The 23,148-nt window shown below is 44.5% G+C and overlaps 1 protein-coding gene across 4 annotated transcripts in view; it reads left to right on the top strand.

Annotated features, from left to right (window-relative positions):
* The window catches only part of PARP4 (poly(ADP-ribose) polymerase family member 4), a 1,744,976-nt gene that overhangs the window by 334,115 nt on the left and 1,387,713 nt on the right, over positions 1-23,148 (top strand). For all 4 annotated transcript variants that reach the window (XM_069202293.1, XM_069202292.1, XM_069202291.1 and 1 more), the window contains exons 11-13: positions 439-576; positions 12,605-12,703; positions 19,519-19,702. In XM_069202293.1, the coding sequence (XP_069058394.1) occupies positions 439-576; positions 12,605-12,703; positions 19,519-19,702 (421 nt within the window). The remainder of the gene's footprint in view (positions 1-438; positions 577-12,604; positions 12,704-19,518; positions 19,703-23,148) is intronic.

The raw sequence follows: 23,148 nt of genomic DNA, 5'->3' as shown, positions 1-23,148 counted from the left end.
ACATTTTCTGCTAACGGTTAAAGCAATCCTAGATTTGGCCAACATTAGACTGCTGCGCAAACCGTACTTCTTGCCTCCATGAGCAGAAGAGTCTTTCTTTTATCATGTACTGACAAAAAAACTGTCTTACTGTAGTTGTTTTATATGTCACCTTCCCAAAATGCATTGGATAGCTTAGCTGTTCAGTCTAATGTTTACATTAGTAGCTTAGTGGCCATTTTAGCTGCCCGCTAACATTCTATGTTCTATTTAGATGATATTTATTCAATGTAAAAATTATAACACAAAGACATTAAATTTGCCAATGACTCCCAGTGTCAGGTATCATGAATCTTCTTGGAGAATGGGTAAAAACAGATCTGTGCTGGATGTTAATGTAACAAAATGATCAGCAAGAACTGTGCTATCTGACATTTTCCTTTCAACACTTTTTCCCAGCGGTAGTCAGGTGACAGTTTTGAACATTTATCGAGTTGGACGGATAAATGAAGCAGCAGAATTTGAAAGCAGTCTTGGTAACATACAGTTGCTGCTGCATGCTTCTGCTGCCTGTAACTATGTTGGAATTCTTTCAAGGTAAGACAGTAAATAAAATGAGTGTATTTGTTGTTTGTAAACTGAACACATTTCTAATGTGATATCTTTGAGGGGCAGTTAGTAACAAAAATGTACATGTAAATGTTTTGTGTAGAAAAGTGTGATTATTTATAACAAGGACTGCATGTATTGATTTTCCCTAAGATGTGAGCATCTTTAATTTGATTACTTAATTGATTGATTGATAAATATCCAAGAGTAAATGTGTGAATGGTCTGAATGTATTGAATGAGATCTACATGCACAGATGGATTCTCTACTTGTACTTCTCTACTGCTGGTCATCACCAACAATGCACCAGATGAGATTCACTGCAGAGTACAGACCGGCATCGGAGCAACAACAGAAATCCAAAGACAGCAAAGTAATGCCAGACAGATCTTCATGAAAACACGACACTGCAAAGAACTAATTGGAGAGTGTCCTAAGGTCATTGTAAAACCACATACTTAGTGATGGTTTGATTACCTGTATAGGAACTCAAAATAATATGGATCAGAGAGTACTGTGGGTCCCCAAGTGAGTCACCAGGTGGCCCTCCTATGTGAGAATCTCTTGTACAGTCTTTAATTAAGCAAACTGGTATTCACTGAACGTGTCAATAATGCTACTGATTATCTAGACAATCTATTCTAAAGACAAGTCCAGAATGTAATGCAGAGGTTAGTTTGAAGGGTGGGGTGGCAGTTGTTCCACCTGTGATTCAACAGATAAGATAGAAGGATGCATTCTGGTTGCTCTTGACATGCAGGGAAAAACCTACACACCTCTAAATTTGTATGCTCCATTTTGGGCTCTGTTAATCTGAGAGATATTGCCCAACGAAAAGTGGTTGTTTATGTTAGGGGTTGATTACGACATGGTATGGGACCTAGAAGTGGATGGGTCCTACCACTAAATTCACATCTCAGGTGCTATGCCCAGACAACTAAAAGGGAGATATTTTCACTCTGCAGACAGAGACTATGGGCCCGATTTAGATATTGGCAGATGACTTACTCCGTGTCATCTGATAGAGACATTTGATTTCAGATTCCTCACCCTAGAATTTCCCTCAGCGTCAGTGTAGATCCCTATATTTTTCTCGAGCAGTACCCCTACGCGCTGTTAGGTGGCATCAATCAGCTCCGCGTCCATCACCAACGTCTGTGCCAGGAATCACATTGGGGTCCTATGTGGGGGTCACTTCAGCACATTAACATCAGTTTTTTTCTTTCTGTGCCAGCCAGTGCTGATCCAAAGAAAGAGTACTCAAGTCACTTTTTGACTGGTCTTTTTCAGCTGTTTGTTAAAGATTATTGAGTATCTTTACTCCTAATGCCGCGAGGAATGCTTTCTCGCAAGAGCGGGTTTAACCCTTGCGGGTCCTGCATCGGGCGATGTTTGTGACGGATCCGTACCTTATCTGCCTTTGGTGTTTGGAGCGCAACCATAAACAGAAGGTTTCCTCAAAGTGGCAGGTCATGCATCCAAAGGCTTTGAGGGAGTGGCCCCTAAAACTGAAGGTTAGCAGGCACTCAATTCCGCTTAAGTCCCAGTCTCGGTCAAGAGCAAGTATTAGGATTGGTCGTTGACTTCCCCCTCATCGTCATCGCAGTTCAACTCCTTGGGACGATCAGGTAAGTTGAGGCACAAGAAGAAGTTGAAGAAGACCAGGCATTCTTTGACTTCACCCCGTCTGTTGACCGAGATGAGGGAATGGGAGTGTAGTCGCTCAGGGCCTCCATGTGCTGAGCCTGCTTCTGGGCCAACTCCACACCTCCCTAAGTTTCTGGGAGCCGAAGCGACCCTAGCCCATCTCCGCAGGTTTTTTAGGCTATGCACCTCATTTTTGGGCAGCCTAATTCTGCTGGGCACCCAAGGATCCATTCCTGGACCCAGACCAGCATTGGTCATACCACCTCGACCTTCTCTGATGGCAGTACTGACGCCAATGCTTCCGGCGATGTTGTGCCCCAAGATGGCGCCAGCCCCATCTTCATTCCCAACACCGACACAGAGCCGGATGGGCGTCGTACAACGCTGACAGGGGCCTTGACGCCCATGTTGGATCCTGAGCCTTATTCTTACAGGCTAGGTTACGGTGAGGAATGGGAGGGGTTCGCTGGACCCTTTGGTATACCAACTTCAAGACACCATGGACTAGGGTACGTACCTGGGTGAAGCCAGTGGTCTGGACACATTCCCAGATAATGGCATGCTTACTCCCCCTACTGTGGCTACGGAGGGAGGGACCATCCTACGTAATGGTGTTGCGAAGAGCAGCCGAGGTCCTGGACCTTGAGGTGCCTTCGTGGCAGTCAGGACTAACCCCTGACAGAGGTGCTTCAGCCTGGAGTTTTATCCTCTGAACCCCTGCTTCCATTTAATGAACCCCTTACAGATTTCCTGCTGAGTACCTGGTCCAAACCCAGCACAGTGGTTCCTGTGAAGAGTACAATTACAAAAATTCCTGACACAACACCCCACCCCTTGTAGTCTGACTCTCCCCCAACAGGGGCCGTTAGGGGCAGGATTCACTATCATCTGCTGTGCTGGCAATCCATCACATCAGACAGGTGTGTTTTGCACATAGTCAGAAGGGGCTACTCCCTCCCCTTCGAGACTCCCCCTCCATCCTATGATCAGATGATGGAGGATCACTTGGCACTTTTCCGCGAGAAAGTTACTGGTCTCTTGGCAAAGAGAGCCATATAGAGGGTTCCTCTGCCAGAAGTAGGTTGTGGTTGTTATTCCCGCTACTTTCTGGTACCCAAAAAGGACATGGGCCTTCACCCTATCCTAAACCTTCAGTTCCTCAATCTCTTCCTCATGAAGGAGAAGTTCAAAATGCTCAATCTGGCTCAGGTTTCATCTGGCCCGGTCCCACGAGACTGGATAGTAGCTTTGGACTTGCAGGACGCCTACTTCCATATTCTCGTCCTGCCTGCCCACAGACGTTACTTGCGGTTCATGGTATGCCACAAGCACTTTCAGGTCACTGTGCTGCCCTTTGGCCTTACCAGTGCCCGTCGGGGGTTCACCAAGGTGATGGCAGTGGTCATCTGCGCAGATCAGGGGTTTTATCTTCCCCTATCTCAAAGACTGGCTGTTGAAAGCGGGCACGCCACAGGCTGTTGTCTCCCACCTCCAGACTAATCCGGACCTCCTGCATTCACTGGGGTTCACTATCAACGTGTCAAAGTCACACCGGACTCCCTCTTAGACGGTCCCTTTCATCCTAGTTGTTCTGGACACTGCAATTTCGAGCTTAACTTCCTGAGCGGTGAGTCCAGGATATTCAGGCTATGATACCGATGTTTCAGCCTCTATCCTGGATTTTGGTGAGAATGACTCTGGGGCTGCTGGGCCTCATGGCCTTCATCCTGCTGGTGACACATGCCAGATGGCATATGCAGGCTCTGCAGTAGGATCTGAAGTTCCAGTGGGCGCAGCATCAGGGGAATCTCTCTGACATGGTCCAGATCTTGGAGGGAAGTGCACGAGATCTCCAGTGGTGGTTGACGAACCGTGATTGGGCCAGAGGCAGATCCCTCACCCTTCCCCAACCAGATCTCACAGTAGTGATAGATGTGTCAATCCTGGGAAGGGGCAGCATCTGGGAGAGGTGGAAATCAGAGGCATCTGGTCTCTGGTGGAGCCCGGACTCCACATCAATCTGTTGGAGCTCTGGGTTCTGAGTTCACAGGCAACACCACTGCCATGTGGTACTGCAACAAACAGGGTAGGGTGGGGGTGGGGTCATGGACCCTTTATCAAGAGGATCTGTTCCTCTGGACATAGCTGGAACAACAGGGCATTTCCCTGGCGGTTCAACATCTAGCAGGCTTGAAAGCAGACAAACTCAGCAGACAATGCTTATTCGATCACAAATGGTGTCTCTATCTGGAATTGGCCAAAGGCCTATTTCAGCCATGGGTAGGGCCTTGGTTAGATCTGTTTGCTTCTTCAGATAACGCATAATGTCAGCTGCATTGCCCATTGGAGTTTCCAAGGTTGCACTCGCTTGGCAATGATCTTCGTCTCGAGTGGAACTCAGGCCTCCTGTATGCCTTTCTGCCCATACCACTTCTGCCTAGATTTCTCAATAAGATCGAGAACAACCGGACCCAAGTAATCCTTGTGGAGCCGGACTGGGCACAAAGGATCTGGTATTCCGAGCTCTTTAGCATGGCCATCGATTCTCTGATCAGACTGCCCCCTTCGGGAAGATCTTTTTTCGCAGCAACAGAGGAGGGTTCTTTACCCAAAACTGTCCAGTCTCCGCCTTCTTGCATGGAGATTGAGCGGCAACAGTTGACAGCTTTTGACCTTCCACCCGAAGTCTGTAACGTAATCTTGGTAGCCTGGCATCTTTCCAACAAAACGGTATACGCTCGTTGTTGGAAGAAATTTGTGGCATGGTGCACAGACAAGTTTGTTGACCCCATTTTTGCCCCTGTCTCTGAGGTTACATTGGTTATACTTTCTTTGGTACAGCAGGGCTCGGCTGTGGGCACTCTTAAAGGTTATTTGCCTGCAAGCTCTGTTTTATTAAGGTTGCCTGATTAACCTTCTTTGTTTAAATCTCCTATTGTAAATAAGTTCCTTAAAGGCCTTACTCACTTTTCCTTTTCCATTCTTTATGCCCCAGTGGGATTTGTATTTGTTTTTGACATTTCTGAGCCTCTTTCACTTTGAAAACAGCCTTCCTTTAGCCATCACGTATTTCCGACGGGTGAGTAAGCAGCAGGCATTGTCATCTAAGCTGCCCTACCTTTCCATCTATCCTGAGAAAGTGGTGCTTTGCACCGGGCCTCCTTTATGCCGAAAGTGCTTACAGCCTTCCATATAGGTCAGTCCATTGCCTTTCCTACTTTTTAAGCACCCCCACATCCTTCTAAGGAAGAGGAGAGACTCCACCATCTGGACCCAAAAAGAGCATTGGCGTTCTACCTGGATGGTACCTGAGAGTTCCAAGTGAATGATCAACTCTGTTTGTTGTGTGGGTGAGAAGAAAGGTTTGGGAATGCAGAAGAGAACCATTTCCAGAAGGGTCCTACCCTGCATTAAAATGTGCTACACACTGGCTAAGAAGCAACCCCTTGACAATTTGTGTGCTCATTCTACTAGAGCTAAAGCTGCAACCAATGCGTTAGCACGCTGAGTTCCAGTCCTGGACATCTGTCAGGTGGCAACGTGGGCCTCTCTGCACATGTTTACCAAACACTACTGCCTGGACAGTCAAATCCGTATGGATGAACACTTTGCTGTTTGCTCCTGCAGGACTTTCTTTTGTGATCTTAGTTCGCAGACCCACCTCGGGGATGGCATTGCTTGGGTATGTATTCTAAGGTGAGGAATCTGCAACTTGATGTCTCTTTCAGATGGACAAGTTACCTAACTTCAAAAAACACTTTATCTGGTAGAGAAAATGTCTTGTTGAAAATTCCTTACTGACCCACCCACCCATCCATCCTCCCCATTCTGCAAACTGATTTCTAGGGACCGGAACTTCCCTTTCAGGGCGCTAGTTTTTTGACATACAGTGGTCAGTGTTCTTCATGGCTCTACACTTCTGATGTGGAAAGTCATGAAAAGAAACTGATGCCAGCACGCCGGGGTGGTGCCTATAAAGGAACTGCAACATCATTTCTGGCGTGGACAATGCCGATGACAGATGCAGAGCCGATCGATGCCACCTAACTGCGTGTAAGGGAACTGCTCAAGAAAAATCTCCAGATCTAGACTGACACCCGGTAAAATTCTAAAGTGAGTAATCTGCAACTAGATATTGTCTCTACTAGGCGTTACCGAAGGTAAGTAACTTGTCCAACAATGACGGATATCCTGTCTGCCGAAATTCTAAATGCCATTATATCCTGTGCGATTTAGATTTTGGCGGACAGGTTATTCGTCACTCTTGTGATGGATAATTAATCCGCCAATATCTGAATCAGGCCCTATATTTCTTACTTCTTGGGCCGTAGATTCTACACCAGCTTTTTTTTAATCTTTTGACTTATGTGGCTCCCCATTGAACCATTACTGGAGTCCGGGGACCCCGACTGACACATTATTGGAAGCCGGGCACCCCCAGCCTAAGCAATATCTATGATTCAAACCTCAGAACAATGCACAATATTACAAAAGCAAATATACACCAAACAAATGCTCAAATATTGAAATATTTTGTTTAATTCACAATCAATTTTCAATTTTGCTTCTTCATTTTTATATATTTTATTAATTTTAATTGATTAAAGTTTATATTTTTGCAAAATGGTCCCTGATCCCCTGAGTAGGCCTTCAGGACCCTCAGGGGTCCTCGGACCACATGTTAAGAACACTGTTTTACACAATGAGCAACATCGACTACGTATTTGTGTGCTGGGCTCTGCTTCTTAGAATTTCCTGGTTTAATTATGGCAGAGCTGTCCATCTGTGGCACTGCCCATGTCCTTCATGCATTGAGAAAGGGGGCTCCCAATACCTCATAGAGCTTGACAGTGGTGACAGGATATCCACCTGCGAAGATACCCTGGCTCCTCTCAAAGCCACAAGGAACTGCAAGCAAGCTGGTACACTGAAGAGTTCAGACTCACCAGACGCCACTGGCAACAACTTGAACGCAGATGGAGAGGGACACCAACAAGAGCAGCTACAAATCTACCCTCAGATGGTGCAATCTGTAAATCAGGGCCACCAAACACTCTGCGCTTACCGACTGCATCAAAAGCAGCACCAACATCGCCAAGGGAGTCTTTGTCATAGTGAAAGACTTCACCTATCCGGCTTCAAGCTCCACCAGCGTAACCCCCCTCTCAGGACCCCTGCAACCAGCTGTCCCTGTTCTTCTGCAACAAGATCATTAGCATCCAAGAAAACTTCAAGCCCTAGCTGGACTCTTCCAACCTTGCAGCTCACCTGCCCATCTTTTTTTTTAATACTTTATTTATGGAATTTTCAGTACAAAATCATATACATTAACAATGGACACCCAATTCAGGTGCTGTAGACATAGTAATTCAAGCGCTTTACTAACATTTGTGACATCTCGCTAGGCTTACCTTGCGCTGCCGTACATTATTGCACATTTCTTGACATATTGCCCCCATGGGCGACCTCCCCTACCTCTGGGTGTATGTCCCCCACTCTCCCCTCCATGCTCAGAGGTCTGTGTCTTCTGTGGCTCTCTTAGGTCCCCACACCTTTTCAAACATCTGTGGACAACCTAGCGCCTGGTACACCAATTGTTCAGCCCTGATGCAGCAGTCCAGAAACCAGTACCTGATCATGTTTCGATGGGCCACTGTCAGAGCAATGTTGCATAATAGAAGTGCATGTCAGCCCAGTACTTGTTCATCTCAGGTACCCAGGGTCACCAGTTGTGGAGTAAGCTCTAGGGTGAAGTCCATGACCTCTTGAAATCCAGTGGCCCACCTTCTCCCAGAAGCCCTGGATTTTGTGACATCCCCATAGCGTGTGGACTAGAATGACTCTCTGCTGCTAGCCATATAGGACACCCGGGTCTGTGTAATGTATGCCCCATGACGTAGTTTCAGCACACAGTCATTGTCCTCACCTGCCCATCATCACCAACACCCAGAGGACCACCTTTACCTCGATGCCCACCATCACCACTCAAGATACTGCAACAACCATGCAGTCCATACATTTTGTAGCCCCCTGAACCCCTGCCCTCACCAAGCCAATAATCAAAGAACTGGACCCCATCAGTGCAGACCTCACCCCAATCCTGAACAACTCATTCATCCCAGGCACCAGGTTGCCTGGAAACATGCCACAGTACTTGCCATTCGCAAGAAACGCTCAGCAGACCCAAAGATACTAGCTAACTTCCGGGCTCTCTCTGCTACCCTACCTGACAACAGTCATGAAAAAGACGATAAACACCTAGCCACCCACCTCACTGACAACCACCTCCTTGACACCACTCAATTCAGATTCAGGCTCAACCACCGTACAGAGACCACCCTCATCACTGCCACGGAAGACATCCGGATAATCAACATGGAAGTGGCACTGCAGCCATCGTCATCTGTGAAATTCCACAAGGATCCCCACTCAGCCCCATTCTGTTCAATGACTACATTACCTAACTCTCCATCATAATGTGTGCCCACAGAATAAACATTATATCCTGTGCTGAAGACAGACAGCTCATACTCTTCTACTCTGACAAGACACCAAACAACCAAACCAATTTCTTTGCATGACTGAAGTCGTCAGATGGATACAAAATAACTGGTGTAAGCTCAACACAGAAAAGACGATAGTAGCAATCTTGGGCAGAGACTCCACACTCTGGGATTCCCTCTGGCGTCCAGCTGAACTTAGACCCCCCTCTCCTGGCACCCCACGCAGAGAACCTCGGAATAGTAATCGACAACCAACTCACATGACCGGCCAAGTGAACGCAGTCTCTTGTCTCTTGCATTCACACAATCAAGATTCTCAAGTAACTCTTAAAATGGCTCCCCACCATCACCTAAGCCTTCATCACCAGCAAGCTGGACTACGGCAACTCACTCTGGGCCGGAATCAAAGCTCAATTGACCATAAGACTTCAGACCATACATAATTAAAAGGCTCAGCTCACCCTTGACCCCACATTCACCTCACCCCACACCTCAAAGAGTTTTGCTCGATACCATTGCACATATGAGCAATCGTCAAACTCCTCATGCACATACAGTGCCTTACACAACTTTGGCCCCATGTACCTCAACAACCTCTTAAATGTCTACAAACCTTGGAGACACCTCTGCTCAGCCAGTCTCCTACTTACACACATCTCCGCACACTTCTGGCAGTCATGCCTTCTCCTGCCTCGCTCTTAAAGCCCAGTCATGCCTTTTCCTACCTCGCTCTTAAAACGAGAAAAACCGCCACCCGCACATAAGAGCCTCCTCAGTTCTTGAATTCTGCAAAAACCTAAAGATCTGGCTCTTTAACTAGCCCCAAACCTGGCTCAGCCCATGCAACTCTTAACATCAGGTCACCCTTTTAGTTAAAATGTGCACTATACAAATACACACAGTATAATATATCCTGAGAAATCCAACATCTATCGCAGAACTTACACTCTAAAACTATTTCAAAAAGAGTGATTCAACCTTCACCTTGTTGGCAGTGCACTGGGACAACTTCAAAGTGCCAGTGAGTGTGGCAGTGATAAGGGTTAACTGAGAGAGCCAACACGGAGAGTACACGTCTTGAAAAACCTCTTATTACAGAGCAGGCAAATAGGTGAACACAGGCCTTAGAAAGTATTCCCACCTAAGGGGCTAGCACCAGGTGCTTGGCCCAACATTGCAGATCAGGCTCTCCTTCAATTGAATAAACAAAACTGTTACAAACATGAATATAAAGTAGATAGGATGTTAGCTTTGTGGCTGTGGGCACAGACCAACAGAGCATATATCACCTAATTCAGAAACACCGAGTTCGAGTTGGTAAGGGAACAGAGGCATTTATTCTAGGCCTTTTGTTCGTTCGTAGCTTTACATTGGGTACAGTGCAACTGCTACAAGATAAATTAATATCTAGTCTCTCTGCAGATGGTAAAGCTGCCAGCAAAGTGAATTGAAGAACTTGATAAACCAAGTGAACACCAAGAAATTCTACAAACAATTCTTCAAGGCTCTCGCCCAGACGGCATGATCAGACGACCGGTCCCAGGATGCTTGTTTCCAGTCCAGCGAAGACCTGGGCTGGCAGTTCGGGCTGGACTGTTCCCATGGGGAACAGGGTCAAGACTGATTTGCATATGGCTGGGTCGAAACTGGAATGGCATGGGCAGCAAAAAAACGATGGATTAAACCCAGATCTGTGACTAGGGGTGAGTGTTTGCATTGTCAGCACTCCGTCCATGATCCTTTTTGTGTTGCTAATGTCGTCCTAAGTGGGAAGGGTATGCCCAGACGTGGGTCCTGTGCTTCCCATACCACCGGATTCAAGCTAGCCTGGCTGATGAGGGGTGAAACCCCGAAACCGGTCCCAGGATGCTTGTTTCCAGTCCAGGGAAGACCTGGGGGTGAGTGTTTGCATTGTCAGCACTCCGTCCATCATCCTTTTTGTGTGGCATGATCTCTCAGTTCTGTAAAGCTTTCTGTCCTAGTCTTGTAAGCCCACTGACTACCTTATTCAGTTAATTCCTGTAGCATCAAAGACTTATAGCTTTTGTGTGGGAAGTCACTCTTATTCCCAAACTCTATAAATATGTGTAAAAGTGCAACCTATATGCTGATAGCTCAGCTCAACTTAGATCTTAAAGTATTTGCCATAGTTCTCACAAGTCAGTCTGTGAAACTTTCTTCACTTGGATCAGCAAATTAAATCTTCCATGAGCTGCCTTAGAAAAGTATTAAAAATCCATCTTTTCAACTCTTAGCAGACAGGGCTCTTTTAAATGGTTTAGGTATTTAGCGCCATAAAACTATGGTGTATGTAGGCTCTATAAATGTTCCTAACATAACATTGGTTGCTTTACACTGGAAACAACAGGTTCTGCCAAATGGGGTATTGCGTTTTCAGTGCTTATGGCAGACTTTGGCTACAGAGGCGCTCTCCTATGATCTAAAACAGCAAATTTGGGATCCAAAGGTACTGTATTTAATAGACATCTACCTAGAGCACAATCACCCAGCCTGGCTTAGGAAATCACAGCTATATATACAGGTCTTGCTCCCGAGAGGTAGCACTGGGGTCAGGTGGAGGGCTGGAGGAATGAGATCTTCATTACTAGGCAGTATTCATAAATGTTACTCATTTCTAGATGTATGGTACTGGCAACTGTGATATTGTCTGATATATTGAACATCATTGGACTGCGCTTGAAAACCATCTGTTCATTTTAAAATACAAAAACAAGCACATTTACCTCATTGAATGGAGTTTGGAAAGTTTACATTGTGGCAAATATGTTTTTTAAAAATGTAGCTGTACTGCCTTACAAACATGTTAATACTTTATACTCCTATTTGTAATTCCATCATGAGGTCCCTGTCTGACTATGGGGAATGTCTCAAGCTTGTGAATCTAAGAAAGACGAAATTGTAGGTACAGCTAAGTAACAGTTTCTTCTATTGACTAAAAAGCCAAAACTGACTGAAGGTGTCACGTATGACATTGGGCACTTGGCATCTTCCTACATGGACAGATTGAGGGTAAATACATTTATTGGATGCATATACTTTTACTATATTATTTTACTCCTTTTTCTCTTCCAGTGTTGAGAACAAGGAAACAATTTAGCATGCTGTCATACAATATCGTTAATAATTACAGGTTGTTTCAAATTGTGATAAGGAAGATGCCACCATCTGTTAAGTAGTAATTATAATTTATCACTCGTTTTCTCAGACCCCTGACTACTTGTTAAGTGTATGAAGTGTGCTCTCCAAATGAAAATTTAGAAAGATGCTGAATCATAAAAAATGTAAATAGTTTTATACTGTTTGGGGGTCAGACTATTAGCTGTGTTAAATGTTTCTTGCAGGAAAAGAGTGTCCTGGAAAACAACGTTAGTAAAGTGACATCTGTAGGCTGCTGACATGCCTCTTAGTGAATTAATCACTGGTCAGGAAAGGGCAGAAATGTGCATGTACAGTATGCATAATAGTAGCCTGCTTTTGAAAGTCAGATTGAACTGGTCTGTGAACATCCATATCCATATCCATATCCATGTGATATATGTACTGGCAACAGCCATTTCAGACAGCCGTGGTCTAAAACGAAGTTGAACTATAATCATCTATGGGTGACCAAGTATTAACCATGTATGGCAGTGGTAAGACTTTGAAAATAAAAACCAGGAGGTCAAAATTGTGTCATGTGTAAGCCATTTAAATTTATTACACAACATGTTTTGAACTAACCTCGTATTTTTTTCTTAACAGCTTTTTTATGATTCCTGATAAAAAGAATGTTTGACTTATGCAGCAGTGATCATGCTGAATAATCCGTTGTGACTGTCATTATTTCATACTTGTGTCTGTTCTAGGGGTCTGCTGCTACCAAAGGTGGTGGTAGATGATCATGGTGTCGAAAGAACAGACATTGGGAACCTGGGAAGCGGGATTTACTTCAGTGATTCAATAAGGTTTGTCTCTTGTTTATGCGGGTTTATTTGCAAACACCCACACCTTTTGAAAATGCCTTTTATTGCAATTTCTTACATGGCTTGATTATTTTTTGTGTGTTCTAGTTGTTACTTCTGATCTCTTTTAAGTATCTTTAATGCAATGACAGAAGTACAATTTCTGTTTTTTTCACCATTGTGTTTTACCAGAAGCAAATAATTATATACCTAGCACTATCTAAATGGAGATGACACGACAGCTTGCTAGGGAATGCAAACTTTTACTTCTTTACGTTTTTTGGTTACTTGCTGACAAAATCACATTGACAAGTCCAGGTGTTGTCATCAAGACATGGCACTTTGTTAATCTGGCGGATTTTGAGTTGGGAATTATCAGTCTGAGGAACTCAGACTAGTGAAACTTCAACTTATTTGGTCTAGCTCTTGCACTAGACCTAGTATCGAATCCCACGTCTGACTAAACGAAAAATGTTCTAGAAAATCCTACAATTCCTAAAATAGAATGAATCTAACAATATATTTATATTTTTAATGTCAAAATATTTTACTAGAATGTATGTGAAAGAGACATACAGTTGTAAAGATGTATAGCACACGTATTTAATTCCAGAGTACAGGAAGATATAATAGTATTCATATATGATGATCAACTGTATTTGTTCACTCGTATTTTGCAATAGGATAGGGCATAAACCAATTACATACATATATTACCAGAATTATTATTTTGAATATACCTAGTAGTTAGGGAATTGAAGCTGAGAAGTGGGAAGAGAAAGAGAGAGAGAAAAAAAAAAACAGGGAGACAGGCAGGCCTGTACATAGGTCTAGTCTGAATGTAAGACACCCACCTTATTCAGGATGTGTGCAACAGGATAGGCACAGCACAGTAGTCCAGTTTTGACATTGCACATGTGAGAGTGACAGAAGAATAATGATGGCCTTATGGTGGTTTGGGTGAATCCACAATCTTGTCTAGTGTGATCCATATTCTATTTTTTAGAACTGTTCCTATTTATGTATATATTTGGAGCATTATCTGCACCTCTGGTAAACCTGGTTAAAGGCCACCACATATAAATATAGCTCTGTACCAAGTCATTCCATTCTGAGAGAATGTTTTTTGTGCTCATGGTGATTATAAGATCTGAGAGAGCAATATCACTCTTGCAGAGAGAGGCATGTATTAAAGAAGGGAAGGTTTTAATGGTGATGGAGGGAAGATCAGCTGTCCAGTCTAAGTTTAACATTTTGAGTATGTGATGCCTTATTTCCTCACACATGATTTAATATAACAGCATTCTAGCAGGTCTTGTCTTGAGGGGGTCCGGTATGCATTGGGCAAGTGCGACAGCTAGTTTGGTGGCTGCAAGGATTGACCAGATTGTACCCCAGGGAGTGACATGGCTACTTGATGTGGGCTTTCTGTAAAGAGAATTGTTGATTGTTAGTGGTTTTTGAGTAATCTGGGGTGAGTAGGTTGCAGATTTTATAGGCATGGTAGCTGTCTATATGACCTTCTCTACTACACTAGAACGGTCAGGTTTGTATTGGTGTCAGGCTTCGAGACAGGCCTTTTTAATTTTTAAGATGATTGAGAAATAATTGTGGTTGTTTATGAATTTAGTGATGGAGAACAATAAGGGTGTCTTCTTTGCACCCGAGTGTTCAACTATTTTAATACCATTTGCTGTCAAATCTCTCAAAACAGTGCTTTCCCAAATTCTGATATGCGAGTTGTGTCAAAAACAGCCCAGTGTGGAGTGTTTCATTTTCTTTTGTAGTTTGCTGTCTAGATTTTGCATGGTAGGAATAGTATTCACGATGATCAATGAGAAGTGTTCTATTTTGACCAACTTCACAAGGATGGTTGAGATAAGACTTAGCGGGTGCACCAAATTTTATGTAATTGTTAGCTGAGGAGAATTTCTGAACTGGGGAGGTCCCGGTCTCTACGTAGGCTGTTTTGTATCTAGGAATGCTCACAGGATTAAAGCAGTCCAGTTTTCTTGGTACCCATATCTTGTGCAGAGCTAATCTTGGATTATATGTGCATCGAAGTAAGTGTGCCATGATATCATTAATTTTCTTTCAAAATTTTTTTTTAGGAAGATGAATTTACAACATGCTGATGAGGAAGTTTGCATACAGGGAGATCGTTAATACTAAGTAATTAATTTGGAAAAGGTGTAATTTAGGCGAGGTTTATTAAGTCTTATGGTTTCATATTCACTGTATTTTATGGATTCATCAGGGCTGTGTGTGAAACAAATTCTGGGGTATTTTATTGTGGATTCGTCCAACTTTAAACCTGTGTTGTAAACTAGAGAGTTTTGACATATCTTGTTGAGGGAGGATTTCTGCTGTATCTTTGTTTAATGTATAACCTGAAGACCTAGCATATTTCTCTATTGCTTCCATAATTGCAGGGATTGCGTCTTCCGCGTTTTCTGTGCAGATGAAGAAATAATCGGCATTTGCTGCTGGTGTTTATGGTCCAGATCTGAAACCGATGCCTACAATTTTGTAGTTTTGTCTAATAGCAATTAAAAGGATCTCTATTGTTAATGAAATAAGAGGAGAGATCAGGCAACCCTGCCCAATTCCTTGTGGTAAAGGAAAGCTATTAAATAGGTTCCTGTTGATGTTGATTCTCCAATAAGGCTGATAGTATGTTGCTAACACCATCTGGCTAGATATTTTTCCCAGCGACAATTTGCCAGGCAGTGCACACAGAAATGTTAAAGACACCTTGTCAAAAGCTTTCTCTGCGTCCAATGCCATTGCAGTCGTAGGGGTGTCTAGTAGTTATGGTTTTCTGTGACATAATTTGTTAGCTAATTTCTGAGGCAAATCTGCCTTTTATGATACCAGGTTGAGTTGGGTGAATTAGTGCTTCAAGTGTGGTTCCAATCTGTTGTTTGGTATAATTTTTACAGTTGACATTAACAGTGGAGAGGATTAAGGTAGTTTATGGCAAATAAAGCACTGTATAGGTGATATGCAGTGTGTATGTGGCTCAGGTCCCCCTCTGATACAACAACACTGACTTCAGTGCCAGGGCCTTTGAAACAGTTTGGGATGCAGTATTTCAGGCAGGGTTGTGAGATGGAGTACAGGAGGTGTTCCAGATTCAGCAGTGTTGCTGTACCTGGCACTCTCCCTGCAGAATGATGCATATTATGACCAATGTTTTTGTTTAGTTTAATACAAATGTAATCATTACACAGTACTTCAAGCAAGAATAATGTATGTAATCTGCACTGTTTTTGTCAGTTTCTCTGGCTAGTGGAAGGTTTGTGCAGTCTAGCACAGAGCAGTGTAATGGTAAGGGTAAAATGAAAAAAACACTCCTCTTAACATTCAGAAGTCAATGTAGGCAGCCACGAGTCATGGGTTTCATTAGTGGACTGTCATATCTCAAAGTTGTCCACCAGAATCTCCAAATGGGTTCACTAGTAATTGCCAATGCGTTTGCGACTTAAATCTTAGATGAAAGGTTTCCTGGTGTCTTACTATTATGCGTGGGGAGAGAAGGTAGTTTTTTGTCCCACCTCTCTCTGTCAGGATCCAGCAAGGGACTGAATACCAGGCATTTTGTGGCATACTAATATATGATGGGTGTGTGCCTTATAGGCCATTACGGGTACCTTTACCTGTTTTAGTGATTTCCCAGTTCTTTATTCGTTTTTCACTTACAGTAAGATTTTCGATGCTCAAAGGCTCTATGGGATCACTTGTTATGCACTTGGTATCGAAGATCATGTGATGCCACTTCCTGTAATGTCATTATGGTATCAAAAGATATGGAATGCCACTTCAGCTATCCATCTTATTTGGCTCTAATTATATCAGTGCATGGAGTCTGTTTTGCATGTTCCCTTTTTACACACTCAACAGCGTACACCATCTTCAGATTGCCCACTCAGGCAGTGATCTATCAGCCTTGCCGACAAGTGCAACATCAGTGATTATGCATAATGAGTCATTATCTTGATTTGACTGCCCTAGTACCACAGATTATAATACACCTGTCTATTATCCCTAAATGTATCCATAAATATATTTATTTTTTGAGACATGAATATGTTGTCCACTAGAATGGATGTTTTTTCTGAATGTGTTTCTTACCCCACCTTATCCTAAAGGATATCTTAAACTAATGTATGATATTCCCTTTTGTATAATAATCCAGTATATAACGTCCCCATCACTATTCCTTTATCTGAAAACTGGCCAAATGTTCTCAAACACATTTAACATCAGTCCACGTTACTTGAAGTGAACACGTAGCAAATCTGCCCCAGGGAAAAGCCATTACCACATCTTTCAATTTTTTCCACACATTTGTTCCTGTCCTCGACCTGTTTCCATTTGTAAGTTCCACAGACTATTACTTTGGAGATATTTGAACAGGAAAAAAAAGTGAGTGTGTGAAATTACTGCACAACCTGTAATTAAGAGTAAGGTACCAACCTGAGTCTGGAGTTTGTTCTGGACTCAGAATAAAGGCCATTGCCATTGTCTTCTGGGCATTTGACTTCAAAGATGTGACTGTTGGAAAGGGTACAGGCAAGATGGCCAATTACATGTGATTAAGGTAGCTCCACTGCTTCCGGTAAACTACTGAAGGATGTTACAGACTACCACTATGTATTAGTGGAAAAAAAAGCAATTTATGATGGTAAATTAATTGTTTTAAGGCTGGAAGTAATGGCAGGATGTTGAAGTGGTAGAAGGCTTGATAACAAGGAGGCCGTTGGCTGGAGCAGAGGTGGTGTCCTGGGTGCGCTCTGCGACGTAGGTGGACCTCTGAGCGGAAGTGTAAAGAATGTCTTTGTGGGCATGGCAGAAGACAAGCAGAACAAAATGGCATGCATTGCTCCTGGGGTGCCAGCGAGAATTAGTGAGGCCTAAATGGCATCGTGGATCCAAGAGAGGAGAGTGACTCTAAGATTAGTGGTGATTTAGTGGATAAGAAAGCCACAGAGGATTGTAGGTCCCAGGGAGGGGCCATACCAAAAGCTCTTATTCTGCCATCGAATACCAGTACAGTTCCACACACTGAAGTAGACTTCTTTGGGGCTCGAGAGTGGAGAACACTGGTGCTGATGAACGTACTTGCGTGGAGGGGTCATCAGAGCTTGTTGGGCATACTGGAACATGCTTGAGCACTTCCCGGTTTTATGGGGGGCTGAAGCTCCGCTTTGCCCAGGCCCAGAGCTCCACACACTCTAGGAAACAGACAGCAAAAGGAGTAAGACCCATAACAGCTACATCCTTATTAAACAGGAGTGAAAAGAGTACTGTGGAGCAAGTTGCACTAGTAGGGAGAACCCTCCAGAATGCAGAAATCATGGATGTTAGAACATATTGCTAGTTGCAATATGCATACTTTCCTTCTGACCTTTGCTCTCCGGCATCTATTTTCCAGGGTTTCATAGCCAGTATTAAAGTGTCATTCCTGGTGTTGGTAAACATGTGACACAGTTTGGTTACCTAGACCTTAGTCCCCTGCAACTTCTTAATTCTGGCCAGGGGTATGAGTTCTCCAGGGTAGGGAGGATATCAGTCTCGGGTTGTCTTCCTTAGGCTGAAATATATGAATGTGTCAAAGGGGTTGGAGTTTTCTCAGCTCCTTGAATTGTTCTAATGAAATATATGGCCCTTTCCTATATAGGAGCCCTAACCGTGTCAGGCCTCGTCTTTCCAGGACTTCCATAACCTCTTGCTCTGATGTCAGCTGCAGCATAGGATTGTACAGTAATGGGATTTTGGGGCATCCAGATTGCTTACTGTGCACCTGCTGTGCTCTAGTATGGCTGCAACTGTACTAATGGAATCCCAAGGTCATTGCATGTTTGTAACAAGTACATTGCCAAGAGATTTGTTGTCTGATGCATCTGTTTCAGCTAGAATGTGGGGCTTAGTGTGTAATAACAATACATTGCTTAATGAGCTTAGGCCACAAGAAAGTATTGCTCCAGAAGACTGTCAACCTGAACAGAAGGTTTTTCATCACCAGTTCATAGTTGTCCCTGATGGCTTTTTCTGTAGATCTGTGTACGTTAATCCCAGCTATCAGACAGTGTTTATGCTCCACCTTGAAGGGTGGCTCAGAAGTTGACAGGCTCAATGCAGAAGGTCATAGGGATTTTTTTTTTACTTTTTACAGTTTATCTTAATACCCGATCGGGTACAATATATTACAATCTCATGGATCACTGGTGGTAGGTTGTTCGCAGGGTGCTTAACAAACAAAAGTATTTCTTCGCATTCTTAGAATCACTCTCCTGTTGGTAAAGGACAGTACTCTATGCAGACATTTTCTCCTCAAACCAGTCCATTTGCAGGCAGCTCAAGTGATTAATTTAAAATATGAGGTACGCCCTAGAGTTCAGACTTCACTCTAGATATCCCAAAGTGCATTTAGCATAATTTACACAAAATTTTGCTTTATTTTTTCGAAATTTCATGTAATTTTTCTGGGGGTAGAGGCAAGTATGCAGCCTACCTGCTAGATCTTTGTGCCTGTTATCAGGCCAGCCACAATATAATACAATCTCTGCTTCTTCAACTAGATGGGCTTGGTGACCCCTTAATTGTTCTTTTAGTTCAGCGTCCTGCTCATTGTTAAATATGCTCTCTATATGTGTGGTTCAATGTAACGGTTTTCTTATCTTGTGCATTAGTTAAGGTGAACAGGGTATGCTACATACATTTATTAAATCCTCAATGGGTGTGTGATACTTTAACAAATTTTTCAAAACCAAAACAATTGCTACATTTATTATTCAATGTGTTTATTCATACAGTACAAGCATGAAATACACTGCTCCCACTCAGACGGATGGTTCGAGACTGCTGGTCATTTGTGAGGTGGCCCTTGGAAACTGTCTTGACCTGAACAAGAAAGATTTTTCTCTGGCAAATGCACCTCCGGGATATCACAGTGTACACGGAATTCGTAAAGCACCAGGTTTAGTCACAGATTTTGAGGTATTGTGCTCAATATCAAACAGTATACACTGAACTTTTCATCATATATTTACTTGATTATTTGTTTATTGTGTTTTTAAACAGTTCAAGTTTGTATGTTAAATGTATTTTAAACACATCTCTAAATTCTCCTGTTTAAAGCTCTGCCTGTAATGAAAGAATCTTTGACATTCCTTTTCCCAAAGTTAGTTTACTACTCTCTGTTTTCACCAAATCGACTCCTCTGACCTCCTGGTCAGCCACTATTCACCTTCCTCTGTGCAGCTCCACCTGTTTGCTGCTGCCTCTGCTGCGAGCGAACTGAGAGCCTGCCCGGCTCTCAGTTTGAGGCCGCCCTCCACCCGCAGGCTCCCACATGCGTCTCATCTCTGGTAGCCTAGTGGCCATCTGCATGTAAGTATCATGCTTTCTCTCTTTACTCCTGCTTTTACTTCTGCTTTTTACTTCTGTTATTTACTTCTGCTTATTTTTCTGTCTTTTTTATTTCATTCTGCTTTTCTTTGCTTCTTGTATCTTTCTCTCTCCTTTCACTCTCCCCGTGTTTTCCTGCGCTGCTGCCGCCCCTGCGGCCCCACTATTCTCCATCTCTGGGAGGGTGGGAAATCACTTCGCAGGGATGGAGAAGGGTGGGGCAGCGGCAGCGCAGGAACACACAGTGAGAGTGGAAGGAGAGAGAAACCACCTCCCAGCTGGCCGGACCCCGCCCCTCCCTCCCCTTCTTAATGGTGGCCCTTGGCATGCACTTGGTGTGCCAAAGGCAAGCCCGTCTGCGCCCATCCACACCTGGACCACGCCTAGCGCCATGGACCCTGGTCCTAGCTCCATCCGCCGGTTCAGCTCAACACATTATGCGCCTTGAACATGGGAAGATCCTCAGCCTGCCACCTAGCAGACCTGAGGAACACTCATCGATCTTTTTCGTGCCGCACATGCTCCCGCACCCACCACAACCACCACACAATCCCGAACCAAGCATGGACTACCACCTCAGGTGCATACTCCTCAACACACGCTCCCTCATCAGGCACGCAGTAAAAGTCTGGGACCTCCTCGACTCGACCGCCCGGATGTCGCCTTCCTCATGGAGACGTGGATCACCCCCACCTCGGCCCCAGACATGGCGACGGCCATCCTAGACAACTACAAAATCATCTACAAGGACAGAGCTAACCAGCCTGGAGGAGACATTGCCATAGTTTACTAGACCACCATCAAGTCACAGTCTCAGCCAACCCATGAACATCTACACTTCCAGATTCAGACCAACCCGAACTCCTACCTTCATGGCACACTCATCTACAGGCCACCTGGAGCCGGACCTCAATTCTGAAAAGAGATCGCCAACCTCTTCGCCCCCCAAGCGCTCGCCTCCTCCGACTGCATCCTACTTGGCGCCCTCAACTTCCACCTTGATATCCATGATTGCAACACTCAGCCTCAAACAACTTGTGAACGTCACCAAAAAAGTCACCATTCAAGTAAACCTCATCATCAGCGCACACAACAGCGAAGAGCTCTAAGCCATCGTCAAAGAGTTAACGAACCCCGGGACAGACACCTAATCCATCGCTCCCTCCCAAGACCTCTGCAGCGAACTTGCCACCTTCTTCCACTGAAAAAATCCAGGACATTTATGAAGGCTTCAAGAACCAAAACCTGCCCGCGCCACCCACAAATGCCACCGCGGACCCAGCACCACACCAGATCCTGAACTCTTGGACACCTATCACCAAAGAGGACACCCATAGACTCATGAACTCCATCCACTCAGTAACACCCTTGGATCCGTGCCCTCATCACATTTTCAACCTGGCCAGCGTCACCATAGCACCTGAGCTCTGCCTAACTATCAACCGATCCTTTGAGACAGCCACCTTCCCTTCAGATTGAAAGCACACTGAGATCAACCCACTTCTCAAGAAACCCACCGCCAACCCAAGGGAACTGAAAATTATAGAGCCATCTCTCTGCTCCCTTTCCCAGCCAAAGTAGCGGAAAGGGCCGTCAATCAGCAACTCACGAATTCCTCGAGACACACCAAATCCTAGACCCATTCCAATCTGGATTCAGGAGCAACCACAGCACCGAAACAGCACTTCTAGAAGCCACCACGGAGGCACGGCCGCACTCATCCTCCTCAACCACTCCACATTCAACACCATATCCCACTCCATCCTCTTCGCAGACTCCACGACACCGACATCCGCAATGAAGCACTGGAATGGATCAGATCCTTTCTCATCGGAAGAACACAGAGTGTCAGACTACCACCGTTCACATCAGAACCCAAAGATACAGGCTGTGGAGTGCCCGAAGGATCATCACTCAGTCTGACGCTTTTCAACATCTACCTGGCCCTGTTAGCCAAGATCATCAAACAACTGAGGCTAAACATCGTCTCCTACACCGACGATACCCAACTGATCCGGCGAACCTGTAAGGGCCAAGAGAAATTTCCACAATGGGATGAGAGCAGTCGCCACCTGGATGGAAGCCAGCTGCCTCATACTTAACTCGGACAAAACGGAGATCCTTATATTCGGCTCCACTCCTTCAGCCTGGAATGACTCCTGGTAGCCTACCACACTGGGAAACGCCCCTGCTCCCAAGGCCACACACGCAATCTGGGCATCATCCTGGACTCCTCCCAATCCATGACCTGCCAAGTCAACGCTGTCTTGTTCTCATGCTTCCACACCCTCTGACTCCTTCGAAAGATCTTCAAGTTCATCCCCTCCGACTTGACACGAGGAAGATAGTCACCCCGCGCTAGAAAACTGAACTACAGCAACGCATTCTATGCTGGCATCACCAAGACACTGCAATCCAGACTACAAAGAATCCAGAATTCAGCAACCACACTCATCCTGGACATCCCCCAACACAGCCACATCTCCTCCCACCTCAGAGACCTACACTGGCTCCCAGTCAACAAGCACATCACATACAAACTCCTGATCACACGTACAAGGCACTACACACCATAGAACTAGCATACCTCAAACACTGCCTCGCCTTTTACGTACCCAACAGACAACTCTGATCTTCCCAACTCGCCCTCGTAGCCGTAACCAAGATCTGAAAAAACACAGCAGCCCAGACATGGAACACGCTACCTCTCAAACTCAGACAGAACGCATCACTGAAGCAGTTCAGGAAGGAACTCAAGACCTGGCTTTTCGATTGAGCAGCACACCCTTAAACAGCCCCTTGAAGCCCTTCGGGTTATAAGCTGTGCTTTAGGAATTACTGATTGATTGATTGATTGATTGATTGAAATCCTGCTTGCAGGGAAATTCCCCATACTCTCTTTTCTTTCCCTTCCTTTTCCGCCTTTCTCACTCACCAATCCCCAGGTACCCTTTTCTCTGTGCAGTGCTTACAGTCACATGAGCCTACCTTACTGCTCATATCTATTCTTTGACTGCCACTTGTGTTCCCTTCTC

This window comes from Pleurodeles waltl, chromosome 8 (assembly GCF_031143425.1).
Source record: "Pleurodeles waltl isolate 20211129_DDA chromosome 8, aPleWal1.hap1.20221129, whole genome shotgun sequence".
Taxonomy (NCBI): Eukaryota; Metazoa; Chordata; class Amphibia; order Caudata; family Salamandridae; genus Pleurodeles; species Pleurodeles waltl.
The sequence above is the reverse complement of the archived record's forward strand: the minus strand, read 5'-3'. Positions and strand labels throughout refer to the sequence as shown.